At 46.1% G+C, this 23,773-nt stretch overlaps 1 protein-coding gene across 1 annotated transcript; it reads left to right on the top strand.

The window, feature by feature from the left end:
- The first annotated feature begins 10,328 nt into the window (after positions 1-10,328).
- On the top strand, positions 10,329-12,224 carry LOC122051183 (7-deoxyloganetin glucosyltransferase-like). Its single transcript, XM_042612170.1, has 2 exons — positions 10,329-10,987; positions 11,069-12,224. Exons 1-2 carry the CDS (start codon positions 10,480-10,482, stop codon positions 12,001-12,003), a joined length of 1,443 nt encoding a protein of 480 aa, XP_042468104.1. The 5' UTR covers positions 10,329-10,479; the 3' UTR covers positions 12,004-12,224.
- Positions 12,225-23,773: the final 11,549 nt, after the last annotated feature.

Below are 23,773 nucleotides of genomic sequence, written 5' to 3'. Positions count from 1 at the left end.
GAGTTTAGGAAATGGGAAAAGTCCTAACTGGAGTTTAGGCATCCGGGAAAGTTCTAACTGAGGTTAGGCAATAGAGAAGTCAAGTAGGTCAAGGTTGACAGGAGACTTGACTGGGAAAGTCCTAATTGGAGATTAGGCAAAGGTAAGTCCAACAGGAAGGTTGGCAAGAGTGAAAATCCAAGTAGGTCAGTGTTGACCAGACTTGGTGGTGAAAGTCCACGTGTGATCTTGACAATTGGGAAGTCCTGATGAGAAATCAGGCAACGGAAAGTCCAAGTGTGATCTTGACAAAGGTTGTAAGTCCAAGCATGTGGTCTTGGCAAGGTAAGTCCAAGTGTGATCTTGGCAAAAGGAAAGTCCTGGTGAGGAGCCAGGCAATTGGAAAGTCCAAGTGTGATCTTGGCAAAGGGAAAGTCCTGGTGAAGAGTCAGACAATTGGAAAGTCTAAGTGTGATTTTGGCAAAGGAAGTCCTAGGGTGATTTGGCTAGGAGAACCCGACAACTAGGATGAGGCCGATAGAAGCTCTAGAAAGCAAGGCGTGAAGGATGGAGAGATATCCGAGGGACGCAAGGCTGATAGAGGAGGCTAGAAGGCTAGTTCGAGGTTGGTCGGGAGTGACCAAATGCTAGGCATGGAGACTCAACAGGTCACGGTTGACCGAGAGTTGGGTTTGGGAGTTTGGACTTGAGTTTGAGTCAAGTCCAGACTGGTCAATCGATCGATCGATCGATTGAACCAGGGTCCAATCGATCAGTGGATCAATTGGCGTGTGCTGCGAAGGAAGGAATGACCCAATCGATTGGTCGATCGATTGTGACCATATTTCGTGAGCATAGAGCCCTTCTCAATCGATCGGCCGATCATTTGGGAGCTGCCAATCGATCGGTCGATCGATTGGGCAGGGGTGTTCTCACGCTATCGCGTGAAGCACAGAATGCTTCTGGATCGATCCAGATGTTCCCAATCAATCGGTCGATCAATTGGGATTCGACTGTTGCGCAGGATGCAGGTGATGGACGGTTGGGATTGTCCGAATGTGACGTGGCAATCGATTGGGGATGAATTCAATCGATTGGAGCCACTGTATAAAGCCTAGGCGGAGCATTTTCTCAGCAGATCTCTTGCGATCTTTTGCGGCGTTCTTCAGGGATTCACAGTGAGCTTCTCCGATCTACTCACGCCAGTTCTTGAAGGCACTTGGGGAGTTTCTCCAAGGTTCAAGAGGCGACGACAAGCACAAGTAAGCAAGAAGAATGGTGTATTACATTGTATTTTTGTTTCTTCTTCTTGTGTTCGTGTTTATGTTTATGTGTGAGTACTGTACGAGGCTTCTCCGCCTCTGGCTGCGACCGAGAATGAGGTTTTCATTAGTGGAGTGAGCGTGTCATGTGGATCCTTAAATTAGTCACCTCTTCTAGAGGTGGATACCAAGTAAATCCGTAATGTTAGCGTTGTGTGTGTCTTGTGTTTATTTCCGCTGCACATTATCAAGATGAAGCAACCGACAATCGTGATAAAATACTATTCACCCCCTCTAGTGGGCATCACGGTCCTAACAATTGGTATCAGAGCGAGGTCGCTTTTCTGAGGACTAATCGACAAGAGAGCAACCGCTAGAGGAAGAAGGAGATGGACTTGGGAGGTCCACTTGGATGGGACATCCGGATTCCTCCGTCATACGACAAGGAAGACTTTGCCTTTTGGAGGTATCGGCTGGAGACATGGTTCCAAATGCATTGGAACCAATGGATTGTCTTGAGTGACCCATTTGAAGCTCCTACGGACAAAAAGGGTAAACGCCTCCGACCTCGGCATTGGACCGAAGAGCAACGAGAACAATCGGAGGCGGACAAGGAGGTAACGAGAATTTTGCATAATTTACTACCTTCTAATATTTTGTTGAGTGTAGGTGAAACCACAAATGCAAGTGATCTTTGGAAAAAGATTATTACCTATCATGAAGACCCTACACAAGTCCAAGGAGTGGAAGAGCCCAAGGAGAAGGGCTCATTGGTCCAAGAAGAGAAGGACCAATCCGATGTTGACACAAGGTCAACATCCGAAGAAGAGGAGGAAGAAAAGATGCAATACGATGTTGACGAGAGGTCAACATTCGAGGAAGAAAAGAAAGAGAAGGAAGAGGTGGAAAAGGAGAGATCTTCCACATCCTCAAGAGATGAGGAAGTGGAAGAGTCCACATCCTCAAGTGAAGAGGAAGAAATAGAAGATGATGCCATCTCAACATTGTAAGAAAAATCAAATGAAGGATCAAACATCAACCCTACAAGCAAAGGTATAAAGATTTCAATTATTAAAGATAAAAATCATATCATTTGCTTTGAGTGTAGGGAGCATGTGCACTACAAGAGCAAATGCCCCAAATTGGCCAAGAAGAAGGGCCAAGTAGCAACAAAGGGCAAAGAAAAACTCAAGGAGACAATCCCCACAACAAAGAGAAGCAAGGAACATATTGTGTGTTTCTTGTGCAACCAAAATGGACATTATCGAAGTCAATGTCCAAAGGGGAAGAAGTCGGTTAAAGTCAAAGGAGGAAGCACCAATCAAGGGGGAGCTTCTAAGAGCAAACCCAAGGTAACTTTTAATAGTGCAATTCTTTTGAGTCATGATAAAATGCATGTTAGAAATAATTCTTATCACTTTAATGCAAATTATCATGAAAATAGAAAGCATGATAGCTTTAAGGGAAAATACATTCCTCCTCATGCTAGAACTACCACACCTAAGGTTAGGAAGGTAGATAACAATTTAGGCAATAACTCTAAGGATTTTAGATACATGCCTAAATATAGAAATGCTCAATGATTCAATGAAAAATCAAAATCTAAGGATTTATGGAGTGAAAACCAAGTCTTGAGGACAAGACTTGATAGCTTAGAAAGGACCTTAGCAAGAATGGAAAACATGCTTAGGGTTCAAAATGAGCATCACCTAGGGAAAACTAGACAAGAGTCATCCAATGGCTATAGAGGTTTGAGATACAAACCCAAAGCCAAGAAGGATGTGACTTCCTTTCATAGGGTTCCATATAGCTATGGAACCAAACCTAGGACTAGTGGTCAAGATAAAAGTACAAGGGAAGTTGTCCCTAAGAGTACTTTTGCAAAGACCAATGTGACTAAGACTTCTAAGAAGTCTAATAATGTCACAAAGAAGGTCACAAGGAAAGTCATCCTTAGAGTTGACTTAGTAAAGGTGACTAAGGCCCCAAAAAGGGCAAATAAAGTCACAAAGAAGGTTACAAGGGAAATTATCCCTAGGAGTGACCTAATAGAAGTGACCAAGGCTTCTAAGAAGCCTAGAAAGGTCCTCAGGAAGGTATCTAGGGAAGTCATCCCTAATGAGTACCTAGAGCACCCAAGGAGCACCAATAGGTATTGGGTTCCTAGGAGCATATTCTCTACACCCTAGATGGGTTTAGAGAGTGTCAACTCTAATCGGAAGGGTAGTCAACCCAACCTTGATGAAGTTGGCACTTGGAGAGCATTTTCAAAGGTATATGTGCCAAAATTTGAAGAGTTGAACTCAATTTAAATTGGCATACTTAAGAAAAGTATAAAAAAAATTGAGTTAGAATTTTGATAATTTCTTAAGGAATTAAGAGAAAATCCATGCTTTAATCAAATGTGATTAAGCCTTGAAGGGTAAAAAGGTGCCAAGTGTGAGGATTTGAATTTAATTTAAATTGACACACTTGAGAGAAGCAAAAGTAATGTCAATTTGAAATTCGGCATTCTCTTATGGAATTAAGGGAAATGTAAATCTTAATCCAAATTGTCACTCTTGGAAAGAGTAACATGTGCCAAAACCTAAGAAAACTGGATTTAATTTAACTTGGCACAATTGGGAAGACATAAGAAATACCAAATTGGGGTTTTGGTATTTTCTTAGGGTAATTAAAGGAAAATGATAAGAAATGTCTAGTTGAGATATTAGTATGTTCTTAAGGGATTAAGAGCAAAATTAAGTCTCAATCTAAATATTTGATCCTTAAGAAGAGTAAAATGTGTCAAACTTTGAGGTTTTGAACTTAATTTAAATTGACACATTTAGAAAAGGATAAGAAATGCCAAGTTGGGATTTTGGCATTTTCTTAGAAGGTTAAAGGCGAATCTAAGCCTTAATTTGACTTTATTTACTCTTTGAAAGAGTAAAATGTGTCATACTTTGAGGAATTTGTTTAATTTAAAATGACACAAATTTAGAAAGAGAAAAAGAAATGTCAAAATTGGGTTTGGCATTTTCTTGATGAAATTGGGCAATCTAGGATTTAATTTTAAGGTTTAGCTAAGGTTTAAGGATACTTAGATAGATTATCTAGGTATATTTTGTTTATGCTAAAATGTCATGTTTGTTTGCCCATAACATGTCATGACATCATATTTATTTTTGCATTCATGATTATTATGAAAAATACAAAAAATATCATATCATGTCATACATACATCATGTAGCTATACCATTTTTTTTTTATTCTTTTGAAAATTACTTATTTTAATGTATGTTATGTAACATCATGCATTATGTTAATTTCCTTGTAATTAAGGATAAAAGGAATTTACTAAGAATGGTAAATATCTCAATAAGTGGGATTATACCAAATGACATCCTAGATGGATGATCATGATTTTTACAATGCCTAGATAGAGATGCATGATCCCTTAGTTTAGGGCAAAACCAAATATACATCTTACAAAGAATTATATGGTGACTTGTATGTGTTTTAGTACACATTATATACAAGTGAGATGTTAGGATGGTGAACAAAACTCAAGATGTTGATTTAGTACATCTTGTTGAGTTTTAGGTTCATCAAAACACATAGTTATGTGTCTTCCAATCATTGGGAAAGCTAATGTACAAGTCATGTGCATTGAACTCAAAGAACATGGTTGGATATTAGTTTTGAAAATATTTTTAAAATACTGTTGGAAAACCTTGGTGAAGACTATCTTTTGATAGTGATCATTATTGAATAGTTAGACACAAACTTGAAGAAAACACTAAAGTTTTTACAAGTTTTCAAATTTGTGTCAATCTTTGAAAATAAGAAGTATTTTCATAGAAAACTATTTTTCCTTGATAAAGTATACCCTAAATAATATCTACATGAATTTTTATGATTTTTAGAATTTTGTAAAATTTTTGGGGAGTTTCTGAATTTCGCTGAAATGAAATTTCAGGAAATCAGAAACCCAATCGATCAGCCGATCGATTGAGATGGGTTCGATCGATTAGCCGATCGATTGGGAAGCCATTTCCCGCGAATAGAAAGGTATTGAATCGATCAGCCGATCGATTGACCCAGGCTGGATCGATTCAGAGGGTATTTCTGCGAGCAGTAGCTTGCGGAATCGATCAATAGATCGATTGAAGTGATTTCAATCGATTGAGTCCCAACTTCAATCGATTGGGAAGTTTGATTTTGACATGAAAAGCCTGATTTCAGCACTTCAAGTCACTTCGAGTCCCAATAACTATTCCAAACCCCTTGGAATATATTTGTAGACATTTAGGGGGAGTTTTCATGTTGAAAACAAGTATGGATTGGTTAAGAAAAACCAAAGTGAAGTTTAGGATAAGGTTTAGTTTCAATTCTGAATTTTGGAACCTTCAAACTTCAAGTTTTGGTTTTTAAGGGTCATTAATCATTCCTAACCCTTTGGCATACATTTGTATACATTTAGGGGGAGTTTTCATGATAAAACAAAGCATGGTTTGGTTAATGTAGACTTAGATGAAGTTTAGGTTGAGGTTTAGTTTCATTATTGAATTTTGAACCTCAAAACTTTGAGTTCTGGTTTTCCTACTTATTTAGGAACCCCAAGTCATTGTTGGTGCAATGATAGAAGTTTGACCATATTTTTAGGGAGAGTTACTCTTTGAAAACATAAAATTCTTTTCAAAGACCTTGGAAGGGGATTAAACCTTCGTGATGAATTAATACTCAGGGTCGAGTATTTGGGAGCAATGAGAGATTGGTTATCTTCATTGCTAGGATGATAAATGCTCTCGGATGAGCATTGTGGAGTAGATTACGGCTCAAGGGGGAGCATTGGGTTAATGAAGGGGATCAGACCTTCATTGGTAAAGTGAAAAATGCTCTTGGATGAGCATTGTGGAGTAGATTACGGCTCAAGGGGGAGCATTGAATACAATGAATGGGAGTTTCATTGGAAAGTTGATGCATGCTCTAGAATGAGCATTGTGAAGCGAAATAGAGCTCAAGGGGGAGCTTTGGCGACAATGAAGAATATGAGCTCTTCATTGTGGGGTTGTTAACAACATATGAGGTTGTCAACAACGTAGACTTAACTCTTATGGAAAAGAGTTTGTGTTCAGTTTTTGATGTGTGACAAAGGGGGAGAATGGAAGGTTAAGTTAGGTCTTCATCCCAAGTAGGGGGAGTTTGCCCTCTAGGGAAGGGAGAGAATGAAGGAAACCTTCAAGGCTATGGGATTTAGTCTTGTGATTATGAAGAGGTTAAGGCTATGAGATTTAGCCTTGTGATTAATAGAGAGATTAAGGTTATGCGATTTAGCCTTGGTATAAAGAAGAGGTTAAGGCTATGAGATTTAGCCTAACTTAGAGGAATTGTTAAACATCAAAAAGGGGGAGATTGTTGGGGCAATTTCCCTAGGTCAAGTTTGACCAGTTTGACTAAGCTTGAGTTAAGTCAAGCTTGAGTCGGGATTTGAGTTTTGATGTTTGACAATATATGGAGATTGCTAGGGCAATCATCTGGTTGATAATATATGGAGATTGCTAGGGTAATTGTCCGGTTGATAATATATGGAGATTGCTGAAGCAATCGTCCGATTGTGGAGATGGTCAAGGGATTGACCAGGTTGATGAGAAGAGAAGTCAAGTGGGTCAGTGTTGACCGGAGACTTGACCGGGTAAGTCCTAACTGGAGTTCAGACAATGGGAAAAGTCCTAACTGGAGTTTAGGCATCCGGGAAAGTTCTAACTGGAGGTTAGGCAAGAGAAAAGTCAAGTTAGGTTGGCAGGAGACTTGACTGAGAAAGTCCTAATTGGAGATTAACAAAGGTAAGTTCAACAGGAAGGTTGGCAAGAGTGAAAATCTAAGTAGGTCAGTGTTGACCAGACTTGGTGGTGAAAGTCTAAGTGTGATCTTGGCAATTGGGAAGTCCTGATAAGAAACCAGGCAACGGAAAGTCCAAGTGTGATCTTGGCAAAAGGAAAGTCCTAGTGAAGAGCTAGGCAATTGGAAAGTCCAAGTGTGATTTTGGCAAAGGGAAAGTCCTGATGAGGAGCCAGACAATTGGAAAGTCTAAGTGTGATCTTGGCAAAGGAAGTCCTAGGGTGATTTGGCTAGGAGAACCCGACAACTAGGATGAGGCCGATGGAAGCTCTAGAAGGCAAGGCGTGAAGGATAGGGAGATATCCGAGGGACGCAAGGCTGATAGAGGAGGCTAGAAGGCTAGTTCGAGATTGGTCGGGAGTGGCCAAATGCTAGGCATGGAGACCCAACAGGTCACGGTTGACCGGGAGTTGGGTTTGGGAGTTTGGACTTGAGTTTGAGTCAAGTCCAGGCTGGTCAATCGATCGATCCAATCGATCAGTGGATCGATTGGCGTGTGCTGCGAAGGAAGGAATGACCCAATCAATTGGTCGATCGATTGGGACCATATTTCATAAGCATAGAGCCCTTCCCAATCGATCGTACGATCGTTTGGGAGCTGTTAATCGATCAATCGATCGATTGGGCAGGGGTGTTCTCGCGCTATCTCGAGAAGCACAAAATGCTTCTGGATCGATCCACCGATCGATCCAGATGTTCTCAATCGATCGGTCGATCGATTGGGATTGGACCGTTGCGCAGGATGCAAGTGATGGGCAGCTGGGATTGTCCGGATGTGATGTGTCAATCGATTGGGGATGAATTCAATCGATTGGAGCCACTGTATAAAGCCCAGGCGGAGCGTTTTCTCAGCAGATCTCTTGCGATCTTTTGCACCGTTCTTCAGCGATTCACAGCGAGCTTCTCCGATCTACTCACGCCAGTTCTTGAAGGCACTTGGGGAGTTTCTCCAAGGTTCAAGAGGCGACGACAAGCACAAGTAAGCAAGAAGAAGGGTGTATTATATTGTATTTTTGTTTCTTCTTCTTGTGTTCGTGTTTGTGTTTGTGTGTGAGTACTGTACGAGGCTTCTCCGCCTCCGGCTGTGACCGAGAAGGAGGTTTTCATTAGTGGAGTGAGCGTGTCATGTGGATCCTTGGATTAGTCACCTCTTCTTAAGGTGGATACCAAGTAAATCCGTAGTGTTAGCGTTGTGTGTGTCTTGTGTTTATTTCTGCTGTACATTATCAAGACGAAGCAACCGACAAGTGCGACGAAATGCTATTCACCCCCCCCTCTAGCGGACATCACGGTCCTAACAAGAAGTGGTTCGATAGCTCATCCTCTGGTATTTCTTGAGAGAATGCCATGTTGATATGTTCGGCAGAGCCACTAGGGACCTAAGATTTTCCCTTACATGGATCTCGAATGGCGACATCTCTAGAAGAGGATTCTTGGGGCCTCTTCGCTCGACCTATATCCTCAAAAGGCGTGCGGAAAATACCTGTTGGTACGTGACTGGGGATGGAGGCACAGGTAGAAGGTTGATTGGTTGTGCAGGCACTTGCATGAAGCCAACTATTGGTGGAGAAGGAACTGGCTGGAACCCTGTCAAGCCTTCCACTCGAGTCCCTCACTCAGTGTGAGGGCATGTTATTGATGCAGTCGATCATTTAGTAAAGGACCCCCGGTAGCTGCTTGTTGTTGCTATTGTTGTACTAACTTCTACGCTCAAGTTGCTATCAATAACTCTAAATCTTATTGTGATAGGATAAGTGTGGTAAATCATCTAATTTCTTCTATCTCCGTATTTCAGATTTAGACGTGATTCCCACATACGGCGCCAAATTTGATCATGTCTAAAATCAGGCGAGATGGCATGTTGGATAGATGACTCTGATGTTGACCATGTGAAGATTTTGAGTGGAAGAAAATGACTTTGATTGCTCCTCTCTACACACACTAGAAAGAGCAAAGGGAAACGTTAGAGCGAGAATCAGAGAGGGGGTTCCTAGCGCAGACATTCCGACACTCAAGTTAGAACAGTGGCAAAAAATAGAGAATGAGATGAATAATAGCATAGATGCGTGCGTGTGTGTAAAAGATTCTAGTTAAAGTTACCTGGCCAACGGAGATAACCTCCATTTTACACTAACCCTTAGAACCTATGTAATGATGAGGTGCCAGAGAATGTCTGGTATTAAAATATATTGAGTAATGTAAGATGTATGGTCACCCTTCAAAGAAGGCTCCATTACATGTATATGAACTGTCTTTCATAACTTCAGCAATAATGAGGCGGCTAAGAATATGTCAAGTAACGTCAGGTAATGGAAGATGCACGACCATCCCCAGAGGAAAGTTCCATTGCATGCATATGTTATCGTAACAGAATATTTTCTGACAAATAATTGTAATTCTCTGATAGGTTATTGTGATTATCTGACAATGTTGTCTCCTGGAGATAGCCCGACCGACCTTGTTGTCGACCGGCTATATGATGAGAGATTGACATATGAGAAGTGGGAGCTTAGCCCCATAGGTCCAATCAGCATTTTGGATTGATTGGTCGTATGATAGAGACCTTGCCCTTGAGTGAGGAACGGAGCCCATCCCGTATGTTCGACCAACTCTAGGGTTAATTCGCTATATGCTAAGAGAGGTCCGACTGATATTTTGGGCAGACTAATTATATGCTAAGAAACTCGACACTGGAAAATAGAGAGTTGAGCCCCATAAATTCGACCAACTATATATTATGAGTTGTACTGTAAAAGTAGGAGAATTGTACCCTAAAAATCCAACCGATGATTGAAACAACTGGCTTTTTATTGAATGCCTTAACGTTAGGGAGCTGAGTCCCAATAAAAATGACTGATTCAATTATATTTATCTTAATTTTAACTGTCACATTGACCATTGATCCTATATTATTAATATAGAGTCACTCGCACACCGTATCAGAATACAATCACAGCCTTTGGCCAGTGTGGAATTCGGCTAAAGATATTTTGATGAAACTGATGTTCATCACTTTCATGGCAGACACAACTGCACACTCGATCGGTCTAATGTCAAACTAAGCAACTCTTTGGAGGAAAAGATCGAGCCACAAACATCGTTTTGGTCAATTATGGCGGCGGTTACAGAGTGCACGCTTTCTAGTATTTTCATCAAGGGAAGCTATGAGCCAAACATCATGATATCTCGTTTTATGCTTCTCAGAGATAAGGATCAGATTTATTGTGAATAAGCACAAGTAAAGAGAGATGAAAATGAATTTGATTCAATTTAAAGTCAACTCCTTGTGAATAGTAGCAATCCCATCTGCAGAGGTTGAGGGGAAAAAAAATCGACGAGGTACTTCTCTTCCTCCATGGCAAAAGCCAAGCCCCATGCAGTCTGCGTCCCCTTCCCGGCCCAAGGCCACATCAACGCCATGCTCAACCTCGCCGAAGCCCTCCACTTCATGGGCTTCCACATCACCTTCGTCAACACCGACTTCAACCACCGCCGCATCCTTCGCAGCCGCGGCCCCGCCTCCCTCGCCGGCCTTTCGGATTTCCGCTTCGCTTCCATCCCTGACGGCCTCTCGCCCTCCGATGATGACACTGACAAGAACCAAGACCTTGTTGCGCTCTGCCTCTCCATCAAACGCCACTCTGCCGCTCCTCTGCGCGACCTCATAAACGCCCTCGACGACCCGAGCTCCGGCGGACCGCGTGTCACCTGCGTGATCTCCGACGCCTTCACCAGCTTCACCCTTGCTGTCACCGACGAACTGGCCATCCCCAATATTTTCTTCTGCTCGGTGAGTGCCTGCGGTTTCTGGGGCTTCTTCTACTTCAAGGAACTGATGCAGAGAGGGATCATCCCTTTAAAAAGTAAGCACGTCTTTAATTAGTTTTCTTTTATTTCAGTTTTTCGAATCGTTGGATTAATTGTATGATCTGGTTTTTGAATAGGCGAAGAAGATTTTACAAATGGATTCCTCGAAGCCGTAATAGATTGGATTCCGGGAATGCCAAATATGCGTTTGAAAGACTTGCCCAAACCCTTGCAGACTACTAACCCGAACGACGCTCTGCTAAACCACACCAAGGATGAAGCACAAGCGTCGCTCCATGCCTCGGCAGTCTTGTTCAACACTTTCCACGACCTCGACGGCCCCGTCCTGAATGCCATGTCGTCGGTGCTGCCGCCAGTGTACGATATCGGCCCCGTGTCCTTGCTCTGCCAGCACATCCCCGATCCTAATTTTCTTACATCAGCTGATGGCGGAGCGAATCTGTGGAGTGAGGATGCGAGCTGCATTGAGTGGCTGGATGAGAAGGAGCCTGGCTCCGTGCTTTATGTCAACTTCGGCAGCCTCGCCGTGTTAACGAGTGAGCAGCTTAACGAGTTTGCTTGGGGGATGGCGAGCAGCGGCTATCACTTCCTTTGGGTGCTGAGACCCGACATTATGGTGGGCGACCGGGCGGTTCTGCCGCCGGGTTTTGAAGATGAGACTAATAACCGGAGTTTCGTCACGAGTTGGTGCCCGCAGGAGAAGGTGCTCTGCCATGCCGCCGTCGGTGGTTTCTTGACGCACTGCGGATGGAATTCGACGTTGGAAAGCATAGGCGCAGGAGTTCCCATGATCTGTTGGCCTTTCTTCGGAGATCAACAACCGAATTGCAAGTACATCTGTTCGGAATGGGGCATCGGGATGGAGATTGGGGAGGAGGTGAAGAGGGAGGAGGTAGAGATGTTGATCAAGGAGTTGATGGGAGGGCAGAAGGGGAAGGAGATGAGGAGGAAGGTGCTGGAGTGGAAGGAGAGAGCAGTAAAGGCTGCCACACCCGGTGGAAGCTCGTGGAGGAATTTGGAGAAGGCCGTTGAGGATATAACAATGAAATAAATTGAATTAAAGAACCGTGATCGTGTTGCTTGATCAATTAGAGATCGAGGAATTAGCTTGCTGTCCTGAATCTTTCTAAGGAGAGAAAGCCAAGCAAAACACTGCAAGCTCTTCTTTGTTGCTAATAATCTGGCTCTTCTTTGTTGCTAATAATCTGTTTAAATTGTATCAAGCTAATTTTTGCTATGCGATATCAAATCTGGCAAAAGAACAGTTGTTTTGACGGCATTCCTTAGCATATGTGATGATCCTGTCCGAAAATTATGAAGATTGTTAGTTTAGGATGTGACTACTATGTTGATTGGATATAGAATTCACTATGATTTGCAATACAAGAAACGTCAGTGTCGGACCGGGAAAGGGATCCTCGGCGTTGGCTCTCTACGTTCAAGTCAGTCACTGGAAAGTTGGAAGGAAACGGAGCAACAGCAAACAAAGGCGTGAATACTGAATAACGTGTACCTCCGTCGGTTATAGTGCTCCAGTGGGCGATGTGCACGCTCCTCGAGACATGGGCATGCTCTCCAATTTGTCCTATGAAAGGACTTGTCAAGAAAGTGTCTCTTGACATCATACCTTAACAGGATATACATATCCTGGACAAGATAGTAGAAGCTTCTGTCGTATGATCTACCTGTTGACCATGCCTTATGTCAGCGGCACTATCTCTCAGAAGGATATTAAGAGATACATCAATGATCCCTCTGATCGGCCGGGCGGGATAGCCACTCGGCTGGGAACTCCTCAGCTCGATCAGACTCGGCTGCTCTTCCTTGTGTGACTCGACTCGGTAGCTTGTTTCTGCCCGACCGGACTAACGCTTCGGTCGTCCCAACGTTCCTCTGCTCTATGATGAGCGCATGATGATCTTGGCTATACGGATGTTCTATTTGGACCAGCCCTTTGTCGGTCGGGCGGTTCATGCCCGATCGACCACTGTAGGAGAGCTCCGCCCGGCCCCCCTTTGGTGAGCTCATTGGTTCTCTGGCGTTGACCTCCTTGACTTTGACTTCCATGTCGATCGCTATCTCCGTCCTTTGACCTGCACTTAGTTAGCCCCCCATTATCGCCATATCACAAGTCTTCCCCTCAAGTCTAGTCAAAGATGACTGCAAGTCCAACTGACTGGAAAGTAGCGTCTTTAGTAACCTCCACGTTCGATCGGACCTTCTATGTTTTAAAGCTCCTAATCGGATCACATAATCTTCCGCATTCGGCTTCATTTTGCTGACCTGGGTGTGTAGCTGCCGCTTGGATCATACCTCATAAGGTTGGTGGTGGATCGGCTACTCAACTATATCATAGTCAAGTATCTGTGTCGATCGGGATGGTTGACGACAACGCTTAGCTAATTTTTCTACACTTTCTCGAATGAGCGCCCAATGATAGTGGTTGATGTCATCTCAATTTCTAAAAGACCGTGGAAATATTTGATTATTATGGCCGAGCACGCTACCCATGCTTGCTAATTAAGTCCCATTAATGCTTTCCCGTAGCTGGTTGCCACGTGCCCCACTCACTACCGTTGCACGCTCGAGGTGACAGGTAGATATCCTCAGATGATGTGACAGACACCTTTTCAAATTCTACGGCCAGATCTTATCCTGATTTTGCGCAAACCATGATCAGACGGCTCAGAACGATCGCCCGCGAGGTTTATAAACCCTCATTTGCTCGCCGTCTCCTTCATATTGCCTTGCGCTTTTGTTTTCGTTTTTTAGCACGCTCTGTGACGCTTCTCCTCCTCATCTTCGCTGATGACCTTTCTCAGTAAGGTTTTTCTTTCTTTCCTTTGTTGAATCTGTGCGTTCCTTCTTCTCGATTTCTTTGTTTTCGATGGTTGATTCTTCGCAACCTCCTGTGTTCGTCCCTGGGCTTTGGTACACTTCCACCAAGTCCAAATTTAATAGGGACGAGATAGACCAAATGAAATCTACCTACCATTTCACCTCTGACTATCAAATAGTCATTCCCTCCGCCTATGATCGGCCCCATGAGCCTCCAGTCAGCTTCCTGCCCTTATTTAAGAACCAATTTTGTGTCAGTCATCGATTTTCCTTTCATTCTTTCTTTTCTATCATCTATAAATATTTCCACATCTCCCTACATCAATTAGTGCTGAACTCGTTTAGGTTATTGTGCGGGGTTGTCGTGTTATTTCGTCTGCACGGAATCCCTTTAGTGCATCGGGCCTTCCATTACTTTTATTATCCTAAATTGTCCAAGTCGGGGACTTTTTTGTTCTAAGCCCGAGTCGGCATCTTCTTTTTTGATAACATGTCTTCCTCCAATAAGTGAGAGAGCACTATTTTTTCGTTCGCTTTCCCATTTGACTAGCAAATGGAAGTGATGCAGCCTCAATCGCTCGCGAGATACTGAAGCTGATTGGACTATCTCCAAGCAGCCTCCAGTTTGGTCGGTTAGAAGTTTCACATCCACTGGCTGCTGTTAGAGGGTGTCCTATATGTGTTTAGACTGAGCTCGATCCGCACGCGGCTGCCGTCCAGCCTAGGTATGCTCTTTCTTCTCCTGATCTTTGAATCTAACTGATTTTTCTTCCTTTATGCAGCCCAAATCATGTTAAGGGCATGTCTGTGCGGCAAGAGCAGGCTTGCAGACGCCGAAATCAATGCTACGGGTGTGGTCGAGCTGGAGAGTAGTGACCTACAGTCGTTCACCCACTCCGACGATTTGCTCAGCTAGGCTAGAGGGGCACACGTTGGCCAGCGAGGGTGGAGCGAGTCAAGCAGCAGCTAGTGGAGTTGGGACTACTACAATTGACCTGCCTCCCAAACGGCCTACCATGTTGCCGATCGCGGTGCCCTCAGAGTCGGCTATCTCCGACGAACCTTTGATACGATGCAAGAGGCACCACGGGGAAGCTTCCTCTAGCTCAGCCACTTCCGCCTTGCACACCCCCTTTCATACCAGTTCGCGCCCTTCCTGTGAGCAGGATGAGACGTCATCGCCCGCCCTTTCCAAGCAAGGAGCCGTCGCCCTTCATACTTCTCTATCATTCGATCGGATACCTTCGCTATCCGAGCTGTCGTCAGGAACATCTGTGCACCGTCAATCACATACATGCCACCACACTCCTCGCCGGCAGCACAAGTATCCATCATTCGGCAATCCCCGATGCCCAAGTCCACGGGCAAAGTGACTTCTGAGCCCTCTGGTCCGAGCGGCTAGAGGCATATAACGGCCATTATCTACTTGCCCACTGATGAGTGGCGCCACCCAGACGAGGTCGAGGCTCGTTCCCCCGAGCATCAAATTCGGATACAAGGGTTGCTGGCACAGGTGTGGGACGATGCTAAGGCCCGCGCGGTGGTCATCTCCCTAAGGGAGCTTACAGATAGTCATACTCAGATGGCCATTGGGGTATATATATTGCTTTTAGATTTACTTGGAAATTCCTGCTTGACACTTACTAACTTATTGTCACTATAGTTTTGGGTCGAGAGTCTGACCATTTGCCAAAGGCTAACTTTTCTCGAACACGAGATCCAGCAACTTTGCGCCCCGAGTGGCGTCTCTGAGGCCTCTCATGCTCAATTTAAACAGTTGACCACTGAGGCGGCTCAGTTAAAGGCCATTCTGTAGAAGAACTTCGAGCTGCTACAAGTGGAGAGGAGTAGGAGCGTCGAGCAGGCATCGCAACGTGAGAGGCTCAATAAGCAGGTCAGCTCCTTTGAGGTGAAGATCAATTCCGCCAACACCCGAAAGCTCCAAGTCATTGAGGACTTGGATATTAAGAACAAAGAGGCTTGGGTCTTGGCTCAGAATTTGAAGGAGGCTGAGGTAGCCCTGAGTGCCAAGCGGGAGAGCCGATCGACTGAGCAAGCTACGGTGTAGGTCTAGCTCACTGCCAAGGATGACGAGCTAGCCTCTCTGAGGACAGAGTTGGAGGCATCCCGATCGACCTTCCAAATTTATCAAGATGTAGAGCCTCGTCGATTTGAAGTCTTCAAGCATGACTATCTCCGGTCTAACCCCTTCAACGACCAGCTCACTGATCGAACGCTCCGTCTTTTCAATTTTAGCATAGATGAGACCCTCAACCAGCTAAAGGTCAGTGTCTATCTCCCTACCACAATTACTAACAAGATCATTAATCGGGAGAAATTGACCGAGTCGCTGCCAGACGACATGCTAGATTATCTCGAGTGACCTCCCCTCTCTACTTCGCAGGTCTCATTTTGTACTCTCTCTAGATGTTATGTATAAAATTTTCTGAGTATTAATGAATGAACGTTCGTCCGACGCTTCTTCTTTCTGTCAAATTTTGCAAGTGTTAATGAATGCATCATCGTTCGGCTCAAGTGGGGCTATGTACCACTTAGCATTTGCGACAATGTTCTGAGTATGATTCCCCGCCATCCCGATCGTCAATGTAACTGGTCGCTGAGATATCAAGTGATCACTTCAACCTGACCGAACGACCATATTTTAGCGCAAAACTGCTGCTTCTAGCCGCAGCTTAACTTCTTATCAGCTGTATTCTCAACTTGTATAGCCGTCGATTGATTTTATTTATCGTAGGCTCGGGTTTTATAGCCGCCGCTCGACTGAGAATCTGAGTGGATGAGGACTCTTATGGCTCCTACATGCCGAGCCGCCTGTAATCCCGCTATCAAGGCTTCATTCTCGGCTTGATTATTTGTAGAATGATAATCCAGCCACACGGACAACTGCATCATGTCTTCCCGTGGCGAGATCAAGAGAACACCGATCCCGCTACCTTGGCAAGTAGATGAACCATCTACATATATTTTCCATGTCGCATATTCTGGCTCGATGTTTTGAACCTCGGTAATAAAATCAGCTAAGGTCTGGGCTTTGATCATCGTTCGGGGTTGATACTGAATGTCGAATTCGCTCAACTCAGTGGTCCATTTGATCAGTCGTCCGGACACTTCTTGGTTAAGGAGAACTCTTCCTAGTGCACTGTTGGTCATCACCACAATTGGATGTAAGAGAAAGTTTGAATGAAGTCTCCGAGCAGCGAGTACCAATGCGGAGGCTAATTTTTCGAGACTGGTGTAGCAGAATTCTGTATCTTATAATATATGACTTAGAAAACATATAGGTTGTTGCTCAGGGGCATTCTGTCTTACCAATGCTGAGCTAACCACATACTCTATTAAGAACCGGTAAATCCAGAGCGGCTCGCCGGTATTGGGTTTCTCAAGTAGAAGTAGGGAGGGAAGGTACTATTTTTAATTGGCATGGAAAAAATAGTGTCCATTTAAAAGACTCCAACCAAACAAAATAGCAAATATTTCAGGAAAATACCTAAATTAACTTGTTTTCCTAATGTTCAAAGCGTACAAAATTCAGGCTTTCTGGAGAATACCTAAATTAACTTGCTTCCACACTGTGCCAAGGATGGAGGTCGTTGGAGAATACCTAAATAGGTTTGCTGGAAACAAAACAGGAGGCGGCGCTGGAGGTCGGCAGGAGGTGGAGGACGGGAGGTCGCAGGCAACAAGGGTGGCGCTGGAGGTCCCCGACGTTGGGGGGAGGGTGGCGCTGGAGGTCGTCAGGAGGGAGGCAGCGCTGGTCATCGAGAGGGTAGGGCCTTTGTGTGGAGGTGGCACTGGAGGGCGGTGGCTTCGAAGGGAGGTCGTAGGCGACGAGGGATTTGGCTGCGGAGGCGACGCCGGAGAAGGAAGGAAATCACGAGGCTAGGGTTTGTTTTTTTATGAGTTGGTGTGTGCACGCGCTTTGCACGTGAGGGACTTTTATATGGGATATGTGGTCCAGGAGGGGACTAGGGATTTTGGGTCCAGAAGATCTGCCCCCCATGGCTCATGGTCATGCATGGTTGACGACCAAGGAAGGGACGTAATTTAGAGTACAATTTAGCCTTCCTTTCATATACGTATATGCATATACAGTTGGCTACTCAAGTTTAATCACTCAAATACGAGCCCATGGCTACTTTATTCTCCACGAGCATAGTAACATATTTATTAGCTACTTAATCTCCTATTTATTAAATACGTGCCCATGGTTGCTTCCTCTGTTATTCACGATCAAGATCTGTACTTCTCCGTCTTGGTTTTCACCCCTGTCCCTGGTCCTCCTCTCATCTCTCCTCTCTTTGTAGTCCTTCACAACAATACCCCCGCATACTCTTCCTCGTTCCCCAGTATCCCCTCGTCCTCAACTATCACAAAGGTGTCCTCTTAAAGGGCAACTACACCCTCAACCTGCTCTTCTATGGCCGATTCTGTCCCAGCGTTCCATCGTCGCCGACTTCATCAGCTCCCTCTCTGCCTTATCCATCCCTGCCCCCTCTATCACTTCTTGGTGGTCTGCCACCTCCCTATACTCTCCCGTTAGCCCCACATGCCTCTTGCTCGGACGTGTCTTCCTCGATGACGCCTGCTCCCAGGCAAGTCCCTTTTGTAAAGATAACTAGTCCAGAAAAAAGAGATAATAAAATAAATTTCTTGATTAATTTATGCATATATATATAGAGAGAGAGAGAGAAAAGCTACCCTACGACACGCTGCGTGCGATTTAATGCGACACACATCAAAATTAGTGCTGGATCGATCCACTAATCGATCCAGTCGGTCGGGGCTGAATCGATCAGTGAATCGATTCAATCCCGCTTCGTCTTCTCGCGCCTACTGGATCGATCCAGTAGGGTTGAATCAATCAGTGGATCGATTCATCCCTACTTGTTTTCTCATGCCCGTCGTGCCAGTCGTGCCCTCCCACCGTCAGCGGCCTCCGGCCGCCTGCCCCCGAACTTTACATCCAGCGGGGCTGATGCCCCGCTTCGTCTTCTCGCGCCTGTTGGATCGATCCAGCGAGGCTGAAGCCCCGCTTCGTCTTCTCGCACCTGCTAGATCGATCCAGCAGGGGTGAATCGATCAGTGGATTGATCCACCGCTATATATACGAAAATATTATCCTACGGCACACATCCATGCGGATCGATGCGGTGGATCGTTCCACTGATCGATTCACCCCCGCTGGATCGATCCAGCATGCGCAAGAAGACGAAGCGGGGCTTTAGCCTCGCTGGATCGATCAATTGATCGATCCAGTAAGCGCGAGAAGACGAAGCGGGGCTTTAGCCTCGCTGGATCGATCAATTGATCGATCCAGCAAGCGCGAGAAGACGAAGAGGGGCTTCAGCCCCGCTGGATGCCGGAACCCCTTGGGTTCACCTTCCCCTCCGATTATAGTAAAGTTCGGGGGCAGGCGACCGAAGGCCGCAAACGGTGGGGGGCACGACTGGCACGACGAGCGCGAGAAAATAAGCGGGGCTGAATAGATACACTGATCGATTCAGCCCTGCTGGATCGATCAGTGGATCGATCCAGCAGGCGCGAGAAGACAAAGCGGGGTTGAATCGATCCACTGATCGATTCAGCCCCGTTGGATCGATCATTGGATCGATCCAGCACTAATTTTGATGCGTGCCGCACTAAACCACATGCAGCGTGCCGCAAGGTAGCTTTTCTATATATATATATATATCAAGGGGGATTATATTACATGTTTGGTTAATTAACAAAGTAATAAAAGAAAATTAGTTAATTGATTTATTCTAATAATTATTGTACATCTTGATTTGGTTTATTGAATAATTTCCTTTTACCTCCCAACAAATTCAACAAAAAATCTTTGACGTTGAATTTACTTGCTAACTTGTTAAAATATTATTTGAATAATGGTTTAGTATCACTAATTTGATTCTCCATAGAAATATAAAAAACCTAATAATTTAAGTCGCCAATAAAATAAAAATTAATTTTCATATATTTATTGATTATAAAACAAACTGTTGACAAAAAAAGAAAGATAATAAAATAAACTCATTGATTAATTTGTCTATAAAATATCCAATATATATAGAGATATCATATATGGTGAATTAATAACCTAATAAAAGAAAATTAATTAATTGATTTATTCTAATAATTACTGATCCAGCGGTTAGAACAGGGGGCCCCCATTCTGAGGGGTCAATGCCACGCTGGAGTCAAAAGGCCAAGGGGCCGATCGGAGAAGGAGGGGCCGATCGGAGAAGGAGGAGCCGACCTCCCGACCGGCCCCGGCCGGCCCCGGCCGGCCGACCGGTGAATAACCGAGGGCAAAAGGTGCCCCGACAGAAGTCGGGGTTCCGACGCTCAATGGAACAGTAGCAAGGAGCCGAGCGAAAGGCCTAAGAGAAGGTGACATACTGCCAACAGTCCCTACATAGTACCCTTCCGAAAATATCCCCAGCATATCGATATCAACGGCAGGTCGGACGGACTCCCCGTCCAGCCGGCCTGCCGGACGCCCCGGCCTATGGTCAGTAGAGAAGGACAAGAACATCTTATGACAGTTATCAAGTCCTATGGCTAGGCCATACTCCAAGTCTGACAACGAGGTGTTCTGTTGTCCCATCGAGGACATACTTGGACTGTAGCAGTATGGCGTCAGGTAAGCTTTCTGACAGACACATACCGAGGTATGGGCTGCGGACATGTATGAGCCTCAGTGGACGTGCAGGAGCTCTCTCACCACTCTATATAAAGAGCCTCATACTTCGCCAGAGGTACGCGTTCTACACCTTTGGGGCCACTTCTTTCACTGCTTGCTTGCCTGACTTGAGCGTCGGAGGGTCGCCGCCGGGAACCCCTTCCCGGCCCGACTTCTGTGCAGGTCCGCCGGAGCGCCGTCCGACCGGCCGAGGATCTACGTCAGCTGCCAGGAGAGCGCCACGTGCCCAGCGTCCGTTGGTTCAACGATTTGGACAGGATCAATTTGGCGCCGTCTGTGGGAACGCTCCTGCATCCGATCGGAAGCAATGGACGAGGTTGGACGACCGCCCACGGCGATGCTCTCCACGAAGGAACTCGACGCTCTAATCAAGGCAAGAGCAGCTAAGCTCGTGGAGCAACAGAGAGAGAATGCGCAAGCCGAGCGGCTGAAGCAACAAACAACGTCAGCATCAAGTGGTCGAGCGGAGGCAATTATCCCCGAGCGAAGGCAATGATCCCCGAGCGGACGCCTCCCCCGAGACAATGATCCAACCGGCATTCAAGGGGGAGCACCGCCGAGCGGATGAAGATGGATTAGGACTTGGATCAACCATGAAGCGCAAATCATCTCCAGCCGTACCGACCTGAGTGAGAGGTGCGCTGATGTAATTTTATATATGTTTTGGTCGCCTATGTCCTTGTAATGCAGGAAGCAGAAATAATTAAAGGATGGCAAATAGCTTCGCCGAACGGCAGTATAAACGACTGTCGAGCTCCGACGTTAAATATCGAGAGACGAGCCGGCGTCTATAAACCCTCCGAGCGGAAGACCGTCGAGCTCCGACGTTAAATATCGAGAGACGAGCCGGCGTCTATAAACCCTCCGAGCGGAAGACCGTCGAGCTCCGACGTTAAAAATCGAGAGACGAGCCGGCGTCTATAAACCCTCCGAGCGAAAGACCGTCGAGCTCCGACGTTAAAAATCGAGAGACGAGCCGGCGTCTATAAACCCTCCGAGCGGAAGACCGTCGAGCTCCGACGTTAAAAATCGAGAGACGAGCCGGCGTCTATAAACCCTCCGAGCGGAAGACCGTCGAGCTCCGACGTTAAAAATCGAGAGACGAACCCGCCGAGCGGAAGACCGTCGAGCTCCGACGTTAAAAATCGAGAGACGAGCCGGCGTCTATAAACCCTCCGAGCGGAAGACCGTCGAGCTCCGACGTTAAAAATCGAGAGACGAGCCGGCGTCTATAAACCCTCCGAGCGGAAGACCGTCGAGCTCCGACGTTAAAAATCGAGAGACGGATCGGCGTCTATAAACCTTCTGATCGGAAGGTAGTCGAGTGCCAAGGATAAAATTCGATGTTAAAAGACGGGCAATCGGAGCCTATAAGGTCGTCGGACGAATGGCTCTATGCGTGGTCCTTGGTTGAAAGGGTCGAGCTGTGATCGGGCCGGCTGTACTAGCGAAAAGGAAGCCATCATATGGCCGGGCGGCTCCTTTACAAAATGTACTTAGACGCGAAAAAATTATGACCGAGACGAAAGTTAGAAATTGGACGCTGGGTAGGCAAACAAATAACAAAGGAAGAAATTCATTCACGCCAAGCGGCGGACAGACAAAATTTATAACACTTGCCCCGAGCGGCAAGTATACAGAAAATCGTAGATACTGGAAAGAGACTTCACAGACCCTCATTCAGAATCACCGAAATTAAAGGACGGACAGCTCGGCGGGTATGTGGCCCTTGGTCTTCATGTAGTCCACTGCCACTTTGATCGCCTCTTCAAAAGTTAGGGACAGCTTGTCGCTGAACTTTTCGCCAAATTCGTCCGAGCGGACGTATGCTTTGCACGCTTCTTCCGCCCCGCCGGGCTCTCCATCTTGATACTCTTTGAGAGTAACTTTGGAAGCGTCAAGGGCATCTTGAAGGTCCTTCAAAGCCCCCTCTACTTTAGCCTGGTCGGCGGAGCGGCCCTCCCGTTCGGCAGTCAGCGAGGCGTCCAACTCCTTAACGTGCTGCTCTAGTCCCCGGTTCTCCACCTTCATCAGGTCCATATCCTCGATGGCTTTAAGCTTCCGGGTGGTCGCGGTCTTCACTTCTTTGTCGGCTTCCAGCAACCTTTTGGCCTTCTCCAGAGCGGTCGTCGATTGTCTGCTCTCTCCCGCGGCTTTGAGCTTTTTCAGCTCGTCCTCCAGCTCGGCCAGTCAATCGCTGATGGCAATCTGCTCCACCCAGTTCTGCGAACGGATATGAACAAGTTAGAAACTCGAGCCCAAAATAATCAACGAAGCAAAAGAACATACCCCGGTCGCTTGTTGTAAATTACTGTCGGCTAGCTGACCGGGAGTCATCATTGCGATCCTGAGCCGAGCATCCTCCCAAGCTTTGGCTAGGGGACCCGTGAGTGTGATTTGCTGCTCGGGGACCACAGGCTGACCAGCGGCCGCCATGTATTCTTCTGACGGGAGGCACAGAACGGTTTTTATTAACTTGGGGCCACTCGGATCACCCTTCGAAGCAGCGGCCTTACCGGACGGCTCACCGGTGGAGGAAGAAGGACGGTCGCCCAATCGTTTAAGACGCCGCAGGGTTCGGGGAGGACTGGAGAGCGGCACCTCAGAAGTAGCCCTTGGAGAGCCGAGTGGCGTCAGGGTACTCTCTATAGAGACCGTCCCGGATAACACCGAAGCTTCATCGCCCCGCTCGGATTGCGGTTCGTGAGACGGAGTTGGTTGAGAGGTTGCCTCCGGCTGTTTGCGCTTCCGAGTTGTCAGAGGAACGTCGTCGGCCGAACGACCCTCTACCTCGGCTTGAGCAGAGGGTTCTATGTCACCCGCGGCCTCATCGTGAGAAGCAGGAGCGTCTAAGGCTTCAGGGATAGTTTGCGTCCCCTCATCCTCTTCGCTGGCCGGACCAGCTGAAGCCGAGCCCCGCTCGGCGACCTCCCTATTCTTTGCCGCTTCGATCTCGGCGGCTCGCAGTTTCAGCCGCTCGGTAGCCTTGGCGCGCCACATGACTTCAGCTGTAGAAGTAAAAAATAAATCAGTTAGAACAAAACAAACGGGATGATAAGGGAACTTACTCGCTGCATGAAGGTAGGCCGCATCACCTCTAAACTTGCCGAGCTCTGGTTGCGCTAGCATCGCCGTCTGCCATTTGATACGGAAGGTCGGCGGCTCGGGGAAACGCACATAGAAAAAGTGCTCCTTCCAATGTTTATTGGAGCTCGGCATGTTATCAAAAAGAACGAAACCTATCCTAGATTGAAAAACA

The sequence above is a fragment of the Zingiber officinale genome, chromosome 1B (genome assembly GCF_018446385.1).
Source record: "Zingiber officinale cultivar Zhangliang chromosome 1B, Zo_v1.1, whole genome shotgun sequence".
NCBI lineage: Eukaryota > Viridiplantae > Streptophyta > Magnoliopsida > Zingiberales > Zingiberaceae > Zingiber > Zingiber officinale.
Note: the sequence above shows the minus strand (reverse complement) of the source record. Positions and strands in the feature narration are given on the sequence as shown.